General features: G+C 39.1%; 1 protein-coding gene across 1 annotated transcript; it reads left to right on the forward strand.

Annotated features, from left to right (window-relative positions):
* Positions 1 to 7054: 7054 nt before the first annotated feature.
* Positions 7055 to 17377, forward strand: LOC112161931 (transmembrane protein 41A-B). Its single transcript, XM_024297491.2, has 5 exons — positions 7055 to 8164; positions 12876 to 13026; positions 13178 to 13339; positions 15920 to 16058; positions 16136 to 17377. The coding sequence occupies exons 1-5, from the start codon at positions 8025 to 8027 to the stop codon at positions 16363 to 16365; spliced, it is 822 nt and encodes a 273-aa protein (XP_024153259.1). The 5' UTR covers positions 7055 to 8024; the 3' UTR covers positions 16366 to 17377.
* The last annotated feature ends 941 nt before the right edge of the window (positions 17378 to 18318 follow it).

Raw genomic sequence — 18318 nt, forward strand, 5'->3', positions numbered from 1 at the left:
TTACAAAATAAAGTATTTCTGATGAAAACTATTAATTTAGTCATTCTTGTTTTCATAATTAATGTAGAACTGTTAATCGCAAGTTAACTCAGGACAATGCGATTAATCGCGATTAAAAATTTTGATCGCCTGACAGCTCTAATTCAAAACAATAAAAACATCCAACATCTCCTGAACCTCCCGACTTCTCCCACAGAATGATGTTGTGTTGCTCTTCTCATTTTTTTCATGAAAATGTTACCTTTAGAAATACTTTTAGTCATTCAGAAAACTACAGGTTTGAGATCTGTAGACGGCTGGGTAATTACAAATATTTCATTAAAAACTGTCATATTATTTCACATGTTTATAGTTTAGGACTAAGTAAACCTGACAATCACTTTGTGCTCCTTAAGCTCATTTTTTGCTGTCCTCTTCCTCTCTCATTTTTAAGACAAGATTTATGTCTGACTTAACTATTATCTTAGCTAGCATAAATATTTATTATTTAGCTGTAATCATAGAAATAAAAAAAACACCAAAAATAATCAAGAGAAGGAGGATCTCGAGACAGGGATGCCCACTTTAGTTTAGTTTTAGTTTATCAATCAGCTACGTTGATATTTTGTCACTGATTTGATGTTTTTGAACTCCATCTTAACCTGGTGAGCCTGAAAAACATCAGGGGCCCGTTTCAAGAAGCAGGTTATGTTGAAACTCTAAGTTTGTGAACTTCAAATTCAGTAAAACTGAATTTTCGGTTTCAGAAACGGAAAAAAACTTAAACCCGTGAAAGTGGGTGAAACCAAACCCATTTCACGAAGCGGGTTCAGCTGAACTCAGAATCAATCACTACAGCAACTGACTCTGTGAGCATAACCTGGTCTGGTCAAAGCACCTACCGTGCTGCTAGTGGCAAACTAAATGTTAGTACAATGGTTTGTGTGCCTGACTGTATTTTGAAGAATGGAGTTCGAGTCTGGCATATGAGAACATTTGTTATGCTTAAAAAACTTTTCAGTGAATATTATTTAATTCTTGAGAATTAAAAATGCACTTACAGAGATTATTTGTTAAATTATTAACAGATCAAAAACCATTCCTTACTTAAGTGACAAAATGACCTTCTTGACATTATTCAGTTCTTCTACTGAATTGAAATGATTCAAATGTAGATGTACGCATTAACTCTGCAGATATTTTCTCTCTCAGTTTTACCACTGCAGCTGTGTTGATCTTTTTGTGGAAAATCTGCTCGTACTCACGTATGTTCATAGGAATGCATCAATTTCTGTCGCCGGAAGTACAAAACTCAGGTGTTTTTTTTATCCCGTTGCCATGGTGAATCGTGCTGTCTTTGCTCCATTGATCAGGGCTTTTTATGGTCGTGATGTTCGCACCTGATTCTGGTCCCAACAACTTCAAGTTGATTGAATCAACTCTTTTCAGCTGTTATGAAACCAAAAACTCTAAGTTTGAGAATTTTGAGTCAGTGGACTCTGAGTTCGGGTTTGAACTCTAAATTTGTTTAACCTACTTCTTGAAACGGGCTCCAGGCCCTGTTCCAGAAAGGAAGGTATGTTGGATATCTGGGTCAGTTCGTTGATATCCCCCATTTTCTGTTCCAAAATTGGCAGTTTTCTTTGGAGCATATACCGTATTTTCCGGACTATAAGTCGCACCGGAGTATAAGTCGCAGTAGCCAAAAAATGCATAATGAAGAAGAAAAAAACATATTCAAAGGATTTAAAAATTAAAAGGATTTATAATGTCAGACCAGTGGACAATTTAATATCACTGGCAGAGATTGGAACTCAGATCCCGGGGAAAAATATAAACAAACAAATGAACAAATAAATAAAGTAAACATATAGAACACAACAGTCACACTGAGTTCAGCAGCCTGACAGCTTCAGGGAAGAAACTGTTTGGGAGCCTGGTGGTTCTGGATCTAATGCTCCTCAGCCTCCTGCCTGATGGGAGTGGTTGGAACAGACCATGTGCCGGGTGGGTGGGGTCTTTGATTACGTTCAGACCCCTCCTCCTGCATCTTGCGATGTAGAGGTCAGTGGTGGTTGGCAACACTCCCCCCACAGTTCTCTGGGTGGCTTTTACCACACGCTGCAGAGCTTTCCTCTCAGCGATGGTGCAGCTGCCTTGCCACATGGTGATGCAGGTGCAGAGGACGCTCTCCACAGCAGCATGGTAGAAGCTCATCAGGGCTGAGCCTCCAAGTCCAGCCCGCCGCAGCTTCCTAAGGAAGTACAGGCGCTTGTGGGCCTTCTTGACCAGCTGGGAAGTGTTGGTGCTCCAGGAGAGGTCCTCACTGATGTGCACACCCAGATATTTATAGCTGGAGACAGGCTCCACTGGTGCTCCATTGATGTGAAGGTGTGGGGTGGGGCGTCTGCTTTTCTTGAAATCCACCACCATCTCCTTGGTCTTCTTCACGTTGATGCAGAGGTTGTTCTCTCTGCACCATTGCACCAACATCCCCACCTCCTCTCGGTAGTCATACTCATCGTTGTTGCTGATGTGTCCTACTACTGCTGTGTCATCTGCAAACTTGACTATAGGCAACTGGGGTGTCTCACCGAACAGTCATATGTCAGCAGAGTGAACAGGAGGTGGCTCAGCACACAGCCCTGGGGGGTGCCAGTGCTCAGGGTGGGGGTATGGGAGATGGTATTGTGGATCCTGACAGTCTGTTGTCTATTTGTCAGTAAATCCAGAACCCAGTTCCCTAGTGTGGGGCTCAGGCCAAGGGTGGAGAGTTTCTGCAGCAGGGTCTGTGGGATGATGGTGTTGAAGGCCGAGGAGAAATCCAGGAAGAGCATGCGGATGTAGGTGTTCCTGCCCTCCAGGTGCTGAAGGGCTGTGTGGACCACAGATGAGATGGCATCATCAGTGGAGCGGTTCTTCTTGTAACCGAACTGCTGCGGGTCCACAGTGGCATCGATGTTGTTCCTGATATGGGCCATAGCCAGCCTCTCGAAGCACTTCATGACTACCGGGGTCAGTGCTATGGGTCGGTAGTCATCAAGCCCCGTAACTGTGGAACCCCTTGGCACAGGAACAATGACAGATGTTTTTAGGCAGGTTGGCACAGATGCCTCAGACAAAGATATGTTAAAAATGTCTGCTACCACCTCCGACAGCTCAGATGCACAGTCCTTCAGCACCTGCCCTGGGATGTTATCGGGGCCAGCAGCTTTGCGGGGGTTAATTCCTTTAAGGGTCCTGCTCACATTTTGAGGGGCATATCACCTGGTGGAGTGGCGAGTTTGGTGAAGGGCGGTGGTAGAGCAGGATCCTCAGAGCATGCGTAGAACCTGTTGAGTTCATCTGCCAAAGAGGGGTCATCTGGACACTGTGCATTCCTGCCTTTGAAGTTTGTGATGCACTTAATGCCCCTCCACATGCTCCGGGGGTCATTTGAAGAGAAATGCTCCTCAATTTTCCTAGCGAATGTGGATTTGGCTCTGTTTATGGCCGCCGTCAGTTCATTCCTTGCTGCTCTCAATACAGATACCTCTGCCCTGAATGCAGCATTCCTGGCTTTCAGCAGAGCTCTCACCTCAGCGTTCAGCCAGGGCTTTCGATTTGGATTACAAATGACTGACTTTGTGGTAGCGACATCACTGGCACACTTGGAGATAAATCCCAGGACAGAGGAGATGTATTCCTCTGTATTCCTTCTTATCAGAGGCTGGTAGGATGGTGCCAGAAGCAGGGAGATGTGGTCAGAGAGGCCAAGGTGGGGCGAGGGAGAGCTCTGTATGCACCGCGGATGTTTGGGTACACACAGTCCAATGTGTTGTCTCCTCGAGTGGGAATGGTGACATGTTGGTGAAAATTGCGAAGGGTGTCCGTTTATAACCCAGTTTGATGGCTTGTTGTCCCACATTAGCCCAGGAAGAGAAAAATAAAAACAATAATAATAATGTCTTGATGCAAATGAGAAAAACATCATAACATCTATGAGGAGAATGATTAGATTATCAGGAACGTTTGTTTTGATTGTAACTTCTTCTTCTGCGTTTCTGTCAGCTGGCAGCAGTAGATACTGATACACAAACCTACAGTGCCCTCTAGTGGTTGTAATTGGGAAACAACCACCAAAAGGCAACCGGTTTAAGTGGGGAAAATAACAAATATATGAGCCTATTTCAGCCCAGTCTCAGTAATATTTGCACATATGCCACGATTTGGGAAATACCGTGTATAATATACGCCAAAAACTGGTTTTGAGTACATATAATACGCGCGGTCCTAAACATGTTAAATGTGTTTTCCACAAATGAACAATTTGCTTTTCTGACCATAACCATAACCGTAATCCTAACCTTAACCAGGAACGACGTCATTGCGTCTCTACCATTGCGTATCATATGCACGCAAAAACCATGTTTGGCGTATATTATACACAGTATTTCAGAGTGCAAAGTCGTGGAATATGTACGCATTTTACTGAGAGTGGGTTGGCCTATTTATGTCTAACAAAATCACATATAAGTTGCTCCTGAGTATAAGTCGCACCCTTGGAAAATCTATGAAAAAATGTGTGACTTCTAGTCCGGAAAATACGGTAAGTTATCATACCAACTCACTCTCCGGAGCAGGATGTGCAGTTTTATTCCAAAGATAAATTATAAAGAGCAAACCCGTTCCACAAAAGACTTTTATTTTTATTTGGCAACATTTGGGAAACTACTTCCTCCCATTTTTTTCAATCAATTTATTGAAATTTTTTGAACAAAGTTCTCATAAAATAGATTGAAAGTGTCATGCTTTCTAAGTTTAATTATATTTATTTCTATCGTAAATGGCGTATACTTGTATAGCACTTTTCTACCCTCCTCTAAGGTCCAAAGCGCTTCACAGTCACAGACACATTCTGGTGGTGCCTGAACACTAGTGCCAACCTTTCACCAGTGGCAATGTGGGGTTCAGTGTCTTGCCCATGGACTCTTAGGCACATAGGCGGGAATCAAACCTGCAATCTTCCGATTGACCACCCTACCGCTGCACCACGACCATATTTATTTTGTTTGTATCTATTCCTTATGCCCTCTAAAACAAAATGAAACAAGATTTTAGGAAATGATTTACCAAAGTTTATCTCTGGTTTGTCAAGAATAGGAATAGGATGGACCCAAACACAAGAGACCGGGCTTTGGTGACGGAAACTAAATATTTCATAAACGAACCAAAACATGACAAAAACCATGGAGAAGCATGGCAGAACATGATCTCACGAGGAGTAACTGAAAACCAGGCACTCAAATAGGATGGGGAAATTGACTGAACTTAAGACTACTGTGGATCATGACAAACCTGAAACTGGTGTGACTGACAAGGGCAACTTAGAAGATGACAGAAAAGAACAAAATCCAAATAAAGGGACCTAAGAAACATATTTTTACATCCATTATTATTTAGGGTTTCCAAACATGGTTGGATGTTCTGTTGGCCAACATTCCCATCAAAGCTCCATCAATAAATGAAACTTTGTGATCAGAAATCAGATCACTGTGCAAGAAAAAACTGAATTTCCTGTCTTTAACCTGTCAGTGTTAAAGCCCCAAACCCCAGTCCTGCTTTCCTCTAATTAGCTCATGTATGATGTAACCCACCTCCTCACAAATGGTGAGGCCAAATGGGCGGGGCCTGGACATGATGTCAGAATCTTCAGGGAGTAGTTATTGTGCCAATCTTTTCATCAAGGTGAGGTATACTTCCCAGCAGATTTCCTATCTTTCTAGTATTTGTTCATTTGACATTTTAATCCTTACAGGACACTATGAAAGTTATTTACTGGGGGACCCAGCTTGTCCTACATGATGACTCCTAACACTAAACCTGAACCTGGACCAGAATCACTGTTTCACAGTCGAACGCGCCCACAATGAAAGAGCCAGACTCAAATGTGGAGAATGCAACATTCATTTGTGTCAAGCAAAACAGCAACTGCATTACTGCAGTTCTCAATGAGACTGAAGCAAAGCACCCTTTCCACATTGAAAGGACAAATACACTGAGTGAAGAGTTATCATTAGAGCTGTGAAAGTTGACTCATTAACAGAACATAATGGAACATGATTAATTAGTTAATATGTATTAACGACCTCAGGCGTCCTGCCGTGCAGCTGTGAGATCAGCGTAATAAAACTGTCTAAAATAAACGCAAACTTTTTCTTACATTCTGTGATTGAGATGTCATTAAATTAAAGAGATAATACGGCATTTATTTGTGAAAAAGTGATCTTCTTTTTTAATAAATAAGGCAGAGAATGAATGTTAATGTGATGGCTGTAATGAAGCAGCGGTGTTGCACCCACTATGGGGGCGGACGGAAGTGAAACGGAGCTGCCTGCTATGAGAAATCCAACAACAAGGACACAGACCAGTATTCTATTTTGGGATGGGGAACGACATGAATTTTCCACAATAACAAGCATCAGTGTTGTCTAAAAATTGCGGAAACTCTGTGGTTCTCCACAAAAGTCCCACTCCCCGATGTCACAGAAGACGAGTAGTTCAGAATGGACAGACACCTCCCCACCTGTGAGCAGCCAATCTGAAATCCAGCTGGATCAAACCTCTCCTAAAATAAATAAATATTATTTTTCACAAGTATAATAAGGAAAATGTATGTGAAAAAAGACAAAGCTGAAAAAAAGAGAAAAAACATGGAATTCCAGGAAAAAATGTCAAATAGACAGCAGTAAAAATTCCTGGTGTGACTTTAGACTGGATTTTTTTGTATTTTCATTCAAAAGTATGTGGATTAACTTGTGGGCATTTTTTATTCTTGTTGTTTTTATAAAATTATAACGAAAACTTTCATTCTATGTTGTAAAAACGGTTCGCCAAACATCTTTGAAGTTTCAACGAAACAAATCAATTTTTTCCAGATGGAAACATGACAAAATAAAGGTAGTGCTACATAGGTGCAGTTGTGCTGATTAAAATGATACCAAATAAGCAAGCAGGTAGTCTTTCAAATTGAAAATACAGAAAATTCAAAAGTAGACCAAAACTGAGTTTTAGATTATTTGCAGATAATAAGTGGCTGGAAAATACTCTAACTAAAAAAAATCAATGGCATTTAATCATGATTATTTTTTTTTTTCAAATTGATTAATTTGTTATTTTTTTATTTATGATGTGTGTGTGTTTTTTTAGTTCATAGTAGTGATTATTTTCTCAGTTATTAGAGTGGAAATACTGTGAATAACTGTGTGGGAATACAAATATTTTAATACAGTAGATGCTGCTCGATTGACGACAAACCTACAAACTATTTTATGGGATATGGTCAAATTTACTATCTCAACTTTATTTAGCATCCAATTAAATATAAATGCATTGTTTTCAGAATTAAAATTAAATTAAAGTGTCAAATGGATAATAAATCATCATTACAAGCTTCTTTAGGAATTAGAAATAGATGGGACAATAGCAATAATAAAACAGTTTAAAACTTTGTTTTTTTGAAACTCTCGTTTGTAATGACTTTCCACTCTGTTGTTCTCATTTGCCCTCTTTCCAAAGTCGTCTGCCCTTTCTTGCCACCCCTTAGAAAATGAACCATCTCCACCATTGGGTGAGTTTTAACAAAAATGACCATCTGTCTCCCTCTAGTGGCCTAAAAACGCACGTGCATAAATAAACGTCAAACTTCAAACTGAGTTTTCCAGGATTGGTGATAAAATCCGGTTTCAGAAAGAGAGTTAGAAGAAAAGTGTGTATGGAAACAGTTGTGATAACCACAGTGAGTTTCTAAACAGAGACTTTGAGTGTGAAGGACGCTGTCACGCCTCAAGCTGCCATCTGATCCGCGTGCCGAGCCCCTGCAGGAATGTCCGCCGTCATCTGGAGCCCGGGTCCCGGTAAGCGACACCCCTTTCCCCTCGGTGCCGTCCAACTGAACCCCAACACGTCAACTTTAGCCGTCTGGGGGTCTTCGCTCTCCGCTTAAATTCAGCCTGAGCCCTTAGAGCAGGATTAGCGGGGAAAAGGAGGCTTTTCTGCGGGACGCCATGCGCTCCTTGGCCGGACTGGCTGCCATCGTGGCGGCGGCGAGCGTCTACCTGTACGTGCTGTCCACGCACCTTCCACCGGGACCCAAGCAGCTGCCGGCGGCCGGAGAGGGAGAGGACGCGCCCGAGCTGGAGCTCAGGTAAAACACCTTAGACTAGGGTTTGGTACTGAAACACTATCGGACTATTATTAAGTACTGCAATAAATTCTGTTGTAATAATAAAAAAATAATAATAATAATTTAAACAATAAATGCATAAATGTGTCTATGCAGTGGTTTTGATTCAGTCACTATGAGAACAATTAAACATTTTTAAATGAGTAGTTTAAACATGTTTAAAACAAATAATGTCAATGAAAGTTATGTATTCATATCTTTACATTATGTACTCAAATATATTGTATTTTTCAATATACCGACTTTAAACTTTGTGGCAGCCCTTAGCAAGAACTCCTAAAGTTAATTATACTATAGAGCAATATTAACTGACTACTTCTTTAGAGGAAAATTGAACATTTATAGATACTAACTATAGTGCAATATGCTGTACTGTACTGTATTGTAGTACTATAACATACTATACTATACATTGTAAGCCTTTAGATCAGGGGTGTCAAACTCAGTCGCACAAGGGGCCAAAATCCAAAACACACCTTAGGTCGCTTGTCGAACAGGATAAATATTTATAGAACACTCTAAAACTACATTTTTAAAACTTTAAAAACATTCCTTTTTTTTAACATAACTCTGAGTAATAAACAGGCAGGAATATCATTCCATAATAAATCAACTTAAAAGTTAAATAACTTTCAATATTGTACTCTTTAAAATATATTTTGTCAAAATTATACAAGTTAGAAATAAGTACAAGATAATATCGGTCCATTAATAACAATAAATGATCTGGAGGGCCGGATCCGGGCCTTGACTTTGACACATAAGTATACTTGTGGTAAACTTAAATCAACCACTTTTTGAGTTTAAAAAAAATGGCAAGAAGAGAAAATGAGGTGAGGTAAAGCTTAACTTTGTGCAGATGATCATTCTATAACTCTATTTTGAAAGCCAGTGGGGATTCCCCAAAGCACAAAACCCCCCAGATCACTGTTCTGAAAAACAAGATGTAATCCACGTGGTAAACAGTCTGCAGTCAGTCAACAAACACTAAACATAACTGCTGTCTGGATTCGTTTGTGTGGATCTTTGAGTAACAGCATAAAACCACTTATAGAAGTTGTCTCTGTGAGTTTAGAAGTCCACTGGATGATTCTACAAACAGATCTTGATGACTTCCAACAATAATGATGTGTTTCTGTTATTGTAGCACTGAAATACCAGATAAAAAGGACAGAAATGTCTCATCTTTCCATCCTGAAGCACTTCTTGAGCTGATCACATTACTCCTCAGCGTGAGCGTGAAGACTCATGCGGTTGCTGGAGGACGATAGAATAACACTGAGCTCGACACTCTGAGGCCAGACATGTGTGTCTGCAGCCAGGATACTGAGATTACTCATGGTATACTGATACTGCATCATTCCACTGTGTTCACGCATGGAACCAGGACGAACACAACCTCCGTCCTGAAGTCACTTTCTAGTGATGACGGCTATTCTGGTCAGCAGTGAACGTAATATTTGGTGTTCTGATGCCAGCTGGTGTTACCTCCAGATCCAAGATGCTTTTTGAAGCCACGCAGTAAAAACGCTTGACACATACTGTACATACATGCACAGCTTCACATGACCTTACACATCAGCAACCTGCTGACCAATGACAGAGCAGAATACTTGACCTCTGACCAATTAAACTGAGCCATCTTAAAGTTGACGTAGAGCCGGCATGTTGAGTTTTTGATGACTTGGATTTCCCCCCTCTGCTTATGTCTATTTCTGGCTGTCAATCAAATGCATCCAGTTACACTTGATTTTTTACACTCAGACCTACAGAGGGATCATCTCTGCCATGGAGACACATGGGCTTCAGTTATACAGAACTCCAACCCCTCTTCAGAACTAATAAACCCTGAACCTTAAAACACTCTGGTTTAAATTTACCATGAAGTATGTGTCCCCTGTGCAGTGGTTTTTATCAAAACCCCCTAAAATCAACTGAAGAATCTACCAAGAGAGGAGAAAACTTTTTGTCTGTTCCTAACAAAGTGGTTAAACACCCACTCCGGTGAAAATTGTATTTTAACCTGTTCTTGTAGCATTTCTCTGATGATGCGGGGCATATAAAGAAAATTAGTATTTTTTTATTCAAGTAGTTGTGAATCAGGAGCTGATGAAAAAATGTCCTTTGAAAAGACCCTATTTGTGGGCGTATCAGTAGCTCCCTGTTCAAAACTCTCAGCAACAGAGAGGGGAAGTGGGGGCGGGGTTGTTTACAAACCAATTGAGGTGAATTTCTAAGGAACTTCTGTCGCTCTGCAGAAACTATGTCCCAGAAAACGAAACACGTTTTATTATTTTGGCTTAAAATGACAAAACCGTAATTTAATAAAAATACTGTGAATGCTTTTGCAATAAATCAAATGATGATTGGAGTGAGACTTTAAAAAGGCTCCACACAGAATAGCTAAGACTAAGGGTCAAATGTGGACCGTTTGTCATCCTGAACTCAGGCCTGAAAGAGCAAAACATCAGTGACAGCAGACTGAGGAACAGCTTCTTCCTCAACGCTAACGGTGTGAAGAGGTCTCCTAAGACATGTGAGCACGCTGCTCACGTTGAAGGTTATGCACACTGAACATTTCAGCGACTGGAGGGCTCAAGCGAGAACCACAGCAAACTTTCTGAGACAATTCTGAGCCTTTTATAAGCATCAACCATTGGCTTAGAGCAGGGGTCGGAAGCCTTGAACAGTAACAGAGCATTTGGGTTTGTTTTCTACTGATCAAAACCTAGCAGGAGCTGCATAACCTTACTTTAGCCTCTAAGACATTTGGATTTGCATTCATGATCTTCTGTTTTGTAACAATATGAATTATGTCTATTTTTTTTGGTACAAACAAAAGTAAAAATATAAAAATAACCTAGTGTCTAAGAAACTTTTTAATGATTTTTTTTAAACATTTGACAGAAGCTCAGATAACTTATTTTCAAAATAAAAGAAGCTCTGCGCAACACATGATCATCTCAGCGCAGCTAGTGACCAATGTTGTGCAGCACAAGATAATATGTGCTTTTAACTCATGAAAGATCATAGTTTTTTTGCTTTGCATATAAAATCTTTGCATTCTGGAGGAAGCGTTGAGCAACAAAGACGTCTTCAGGTCAACATGGATGTGAAAACCTGCATAGTTTATCATCTATGTGAACCTCAGACATCAATTTAGAAATGTAACTTATATAAAAGTAATAAATGCTTATTAAGTAATCCTTACTTTAAAAATGCTGTTATATTTTTCCTTTATGTATTTATTTATTTTGTTCTTTTTCCATCTTTGTCCTCAGCAGTCTTACACTACTGGGTTTTGTTATTTTAGTTTGGGGCTGGACTTTGGTAGTCTTAGTTTGTGGGCTTTGTTTATTTGTAGATGACCCCTTAACTTCATTATGATCTAACAGAGTATTTGTCAACATTTTTTGAGCCAGGTTTCACTTTTTTCTTGGAAAAAAAAATCACAAAGCACACCATCAACTGAAAATGTAAAAAAAATGACTTATCTTGAAGATTAATTCTTATCAAAGTGTCTTGAATAACAATCCAATAAATACAACTTTCTTTTATGGTCATTCATTAATCAGTGTGAGATCTGAGCTTGTTATGGTGAACTCAGAGCACATATCCTGGCAGTGACAAATGTTTTATTGACAAATTTAGTGAAATTCAAATAATTTTCAGCGATACACCTGACCGCGCTAGGACACAGGTGTAAGAAATCCATCAGCCGATTTATAGCTGTAAACTCCAGCACAAACACAGGCTTCCAGGCCACCGTACAAGACTGGGAGGAACCTCTGCTCTCTAACCAACTCTGCTGCCTGTGCAACAAACATCTCAAAAAGTCATTAGACTAAATTCATTCAATTATCTTGTGTATTTTATATATAATTTCCCCATTTTTAGGTCCCACTCCAACTATATTCTTATCTATTGTCAAAGCATTCCTGGTGGTTTTTTTAATGATGATTATGCTCCATTTCTTTTTCCTTTTATTCGCTAAAATCAGAAATCCTGTTTTGTTTTTATAAGACACATTGTCTGAAAGCTCATTAGAAATGTGTTGTTTTGCGCAGAAATTAACCACTGCTAATTTCCCATCAGCCCTTTGAAGTGTCACAAACCAGAGCTTATTTAAACCGCAGGTTTTCGTCTGATCCGACACAATTTGAATAAAGAAATACTCAGAATTATGTTTTAATCTGAAATAATGTTATATATGTCCTGCATCATCAGAAAAATGCTAAAAAAAAACATGTTAAAACACCAAAAACACAATTTTAGTTTGACCCGTTCTTCATGTTGGAACCCTTCTATGTTACATTCTTGTCTCCAATGTGGACGTGGGTCATCTAAAATATATAGTAAGTTATGATGACTTTTATTTAAACAAAACAGTTGCAGTGAAATTGAAATAACATTTTGTTTTGCTATTGGTTCATGTATTGGAAGTCACTGCGATGTGATCTCTTAATATCACACATTACAAGTTTTCCTCATTTTGCAGAGCTCTAGTCAGGTCGTTATAAGGAGTTGTTCCAACTTTCTGCTTTTCCTGATAAAACAGTCTGCTTTCTTCAGGAAGGCCGTCCGTCCCAACAGAGATGATGCTGGCCTGCATGCTGAGTCTCTCAATCATCCTGAAAAAAAGTTTCATAATCTCATGTTTTGCTCTTTCCAGGCTGAAGTTCCCGTCAGACTTGGAGTCTCTACGGGAGCTTGCAGACATGCTCAAGTTCTATAAAAGAGAAAACTATGGCTACGTTCTGCTGCTGTTCTGCAGTGCTTACCTATATAAGCAGTCCTTCGCCATACCTGGCTCCTCCTTCCTGGTCAGTTCCACACAGAAACAAATGACTCATGCTGAAACATCTCCACAAATAACATGTGAAAACGTTTTTGATGTGGAGTTTCTTCTCGTGATTTCTGAAAAATGTATTTCTAAATTTAAATTCTGTGAAACCGTCCTGTCCTTCCCTCTAGAACATGCTAGCTGGGGCGATCTTCGGGCCCTGGGAGGGTCTGGTGTTGGCCTGCCTGCTCGCCACTTCCGGCTCAACGTTCTGCTTCCTCCTGTCCTCGGTGTTTGGGAAGCAGTATGTGGTCCACTTGTTTCCAGAAAAGGTCGCCCTGCTGCAGAGGAAGGTGGGCCAAAAAATGAACAAATACTTTAATTTTAAAATACACAACAGACAGTTCAAATCCAAATATTTCATATTTAAGACGTTTTTTTTTTTCAATTAAGAGGTTAATTTCCATGAGCTACCGTTCATAACACTTCAATAAACTGTGACTCCTATATCAAACAGAAGCTGACGTGACCTTAAAGTCCCACTCCGATCATTTTTTGATCTATTTTTAAGCATTCCCACTGGTCTCTCAATTATAATCATGCTGTTTATAGGCAAAATCCAAAACCCTTTTCTAGAACATAGTTCCTGCAAAGTTACTTCAGAATTCAATTCTGGGTTGTGGTAAGGAGTATTGGCGTGGAGTTAGCTTGTCCTCATTTCCCATCATCGCTCTGTTGACATGGTCTTCCATTACCGTACAGCCCCTCACAACCCTGAGCTCACATTACTGGAGGAACAGCCAGACGAGGAAAACAAAGATGTACATGGATCTATTCAAATGCAGTACACTTTTTATGTCTGCTCCTGATTCACATCAGTTTGAATAAAGATAAACTCAGAGATTATATTTAACCTGAATTTTACTTTATATATGTCCTCTATCATCAGAAAAATGCCGCAAGAATGTGCTAAAACCCCAGATTTTATCGGAGTGGGTCTTTAATAACACCAAAAAATCAAACATTTGAAAAAAATGTTACTTTGGACAAATGAAAAAGATTGATTTCAGTTTTTCTCTCAACACATCTCTCAATATTTGACAGCTTCAAGTGGATTTTGTTCCAGATTTTATGTAGGAATTTTTTGGAGAGTACAGATAAGAATTCATGGAGAACTGTGTATTTTCTAAAGTGGAAAGGTACTTTTCAGTGAACACACAAACACCATTCTTGCTTTTACTCCTGTTATCATGTGTCACAATTTAGTTTCTGAACTTAACAATCACTAAGATTAAGCTCAATAAAGCCTTAGTCACATACACCTGCAAAGGCTTGGCCTGTGGATGCTGCAGGTCCAGACAGGTTGGGTTATCACAAGTGTCTGTCAGCTTCCACACCTGTTTGCACACCAGAAAAAGAAGTTTCGGCTCAAATGTTCTGAATCACTGTGCAGGCTTTTTTAAAACATACTTTTTCCTCATCTTCTGGACAAAAACAAGCGGTAAGAGGTGATCGTGATGATCAGCATATAGATCGCTTTCCTTTACTGCTGCAGTCCAGTTGGTTCAGCAATGTGTTGTCGTGTTACCGTGCCAACACACTGCACCATGTATATAATAGTCTCCTTTTTATGAAAAGGTGATCTAAATTGAAGAAAAAACAATAATATATATGTTTTTGGTATAAAAAAGTATAAGCTGGATAATTCCCTTCAGAGTGTACATTATCAGAAATTAATGCACACATTGACAGGTGTTATCCTTTACATAAATTGTGTCAGTCTTTGAACTTATTTGAAATTCCAGTGAAGTGTAAAGGAATCTAGTTTTGTATAAACTCATGGTAGCTGTGGTTGCCAGGTGGACCTGGTGGCAGGCAAGATGGTGGCTGAAAATCTTTAGCCGGAAATGGAAATTCAACAAGATTTCAGAGTTGAAGCCACTTTTATTAAAACTTTTTTAGTGTTCAGGATTAGCTTAAAATGTGTCAAAAGAGGGTGAATACTTTATTAAGGGATATTTTTAAAAAGTGTTTAGATTTGTAAAACTGTTAAGACTTTTACATTGGAGTTTAGCTCCAAACCAGTGTTCACGTTTGACCACGGTTAGCTTCAACCCTTCACACGATCAACGTGAATCAGCTTAATTTGTCTCAAGGAAAAGGGGCTTGCACTGATATAAAACTACTTTATATCAATAATGTGTTGCAAATTGGTGAAAAGCTGCTTTAAAGTGTTGTTAACTAGCGCAAAATTTCCTCTGCAGATCAGCTCATGATCGTGTAAGGAGATACGGTATGTCAAGAACATTGTAGGTTTTGACAGAAACGCTTCATGTGTTAAAGGTTTAAAGCTAAAAAAAAAGTATTTGTTATATTCGTCTTTTTCTACCTAAAACAAGAGTGCAGCAGGAGGGCGGAGATATGAGGATGTTCCGGTCTGGACTTCCTTCCAGCTAATGTTTCAGCCGCCATTTTTTTCTGCCCCCAAGTCCCCCTCTTCAAAGTTGCAGCTCATTGACATGAGGCTTTAGATACCCCTGATTCCTTTGAGAATTTGATTCTTGGTCACATTACATCAACATGCATCATCCTGGATTAGCTGGAGAAGGAGTTAGGAGTTGGCCTGTTTGCATGAACCTAGAAAATGGAGATGAATGCTTTAACAAATGAACTGAAAGTAACTTACACTTAACTTTGTTCTTCCTCAAGAGCACATAAAACACAATTTAGACAGTTGAAGAAAAAATAAGTAATTTCTAAACTAATTTGGCTAAATGAGGGTTAATGCCTAAGGAGCTCAAATTAAATTTCAAACAATTTCAGGATTTACTGTTGGTCTTTTACGCTTTAAGACTTCCTGTCCTGCATGAGGTTTAATCTCCGCCCTCCTCCCTTAAACCACTCCTTTCCTTCTTTTTCACTCACTCTGTCAGGTGGAAGACAATCGTAGCAGCTTGTTTTTCTTCCTCCTTTTCCTTCGTTTCTTCCCCATGACTCCTAACTGGTTCCTTAACATCACCTGTCCTGTCCTCAACATCCCCATCTCCATTTTCTTCTTCTCTGTGTTGATAGGTGAGCTCACAAACACAGTTTTAACACACGAATGGACCGGGGACTCTGAACCTTCACGTGATGCTCTGTGTTTTCAGGTTTGATCCCCTACAACTTCATCTGTGTTCGCACGGGCTCGATCCTGGCCCAGATCTCCTCTCTGGATGACATCTTCTCCTGGGGGACGCTGGCTCAGCTCCTGGCCATCGCCCTGGTGGCCCTTGTCCCCGGAGCGCTGATTAAACACTACAGCAAAACTCGCCTGAAGGTAGACGGCCTGGACAGCAATGGAAGCGGTCAGGGGGAAATGGACCGCAAGAGACGATAGCTTTGGGCTGAGAGAGTTGGAACTTTTTACAACAAAACTCCACGTCTCTGGACCTCATACCCAAGCTGCCGTGTGATTTCTGTGAGGAAGAGACTCCTCCTCCTCGCCTTAACTCATGTCCTGATCAGAGCGTCTTAAACAAGTTCTACAATTGTCTAAAGACATTTGATTCATAAAGCTTTTCTACAGATCCACTTTTTACAGTTTTCTGACTCTAAATTTAAAAATGTAAAAATAAAAATTTTATCATTCTAAATATTTTTCCTGAAAGAACATTTTACTACATCCTAAAGACATTTTGTATTTTAATTTTATGTGAAAAGCAATTAAATTGCATTTTTTAGCCTCATTCATTCACACCTTTACCAATGAAAAATGTATTTTTAGATTTTATGACAGTACACTGAATGTTACTTTAAAAATAAAAATTTTAAAATATTGTTTTCTTGAATTATTAATACAGATCTTATGCTTAGGAATTATTAACTAACTAACATGATAAATAAATCCTATTTTTTATAACTAAGACACAATACAATCTTAAAAAGATTTCTACACATTATGTGTTACTAATTCACAATGAACTGTTTAATATAATACTCTGCTTAATTTAGGATCACCCTGAACGGAAAGAATACTAACGAATACTTTTTCACATTTGTAAATGATTTTTGGCCAAAGTACAAAGACTGAATGTGCAGTTTAGTTTTTTATAAACCAGATCTCCCTCCAAAAGTACTATTGTTAACCTTTAGGGTGATTTTTCTACCTTTGTCATCTAATTTGAAGTAACTTGTTTACTGTGTTGACAGAACTACTTAAGACTTGGTGCTTCTGTTGCTAACTGAAGTTGTTTCTGATGATTTCATCGGTGCTGCTGACTGAAACAGTGTCTTAGTTTGGAGTTGAATCTCCTTTAAATGTAACGTATGTTGTTGTTGTGCTTCAACATTTTTTATTATTTAAAAAGACATTTTCATGTCAATTGAATTAAAGGTACATAAATCATAAATGTCTGTTCTGATATTTGCTTTGTGATTTTCATTTGACCTTTTTTTTCTCTGAACCACAAAGAGATGTGAGGAGTTTCTGATTGTTTTACATTCTGATTATTATCTAAAGAATCTTTTTAGTTTTATGGTAGTGCACTTTTTTGTGATGGATAATGTGAATAACTTATATATCTAAATGTTACTCACTGCCTGGTGTCATCTCTGTACGTCTTAATGCTGCTGCAGCCAAGAAAAGATGTGATCTTTGTATGGTTTTAGTAATGATAAAATGCAAACAAGCTGGTACTTTTCTGATCTTTTGTTGGGATTTTACACTAAAGTGTGATAAAAGATAAAACACTGAAGTGCTTTTGAAATTCTGTTCTTACCAAAGCCTTCAGTTTCACCTTAGGAGAATAAATTGTGTCACTGAAGTTTATAACCTGCATGGTGTCCTTGATTTCATAAAGAATTTTCTACAGGTGAATATTTGATTCTGATTGGCTGCAGGGTTTGGATTAAAAAATCTGTTAAAATCCTTAAACACCAGAGCTTTAGCTCCAGTGTTTTGGCTACTCTACATGCTTTGGTCTAACTTGACTTTTCAACCGTTATCGCAATTAATTCCAGCGGATTCTGAAGCGGAGTCAGCGAGCTTTGCGGTGATATGCAGCTCTGTGCAGTTGTGAAATGTTTGTGTAATCCACGTTTATGCCACAGACAAAAGCTGCTTCGTGCTGCAGCGCTCTCATTGACTGTATATGAGCGCTTTATGTTGGAAGATTTATGGCAAACCAAAAAGCCAGTTATTCACTTCGACATTATTGGTGTTTTAGGGTTAACTACAGTGGCCTTGAAGGTTAAATCCCACAAACAGATCCATCAATGCAAAACATTTTAAAGATTTAAATTAAAAATGTTTTCTAGGACATAGTTTCTGCAGAGCAGCTGGAGTTTATAA

The sequence above is a fragment of the Oryzias melastigma genome, linkage group LG15, assembly GCF_002922805.2.
Source record: "Oryzias melastigma strain HK-1 linkage group LG15, ASM292280v2, whole genome shotgun sequence".
Lineage (NCBI taxonomy): Eukaryota > Metazoa > Chordata > Actinopteri > Beloniformes > Adrianichthyidae > Oryzias > Oryzias melastigma.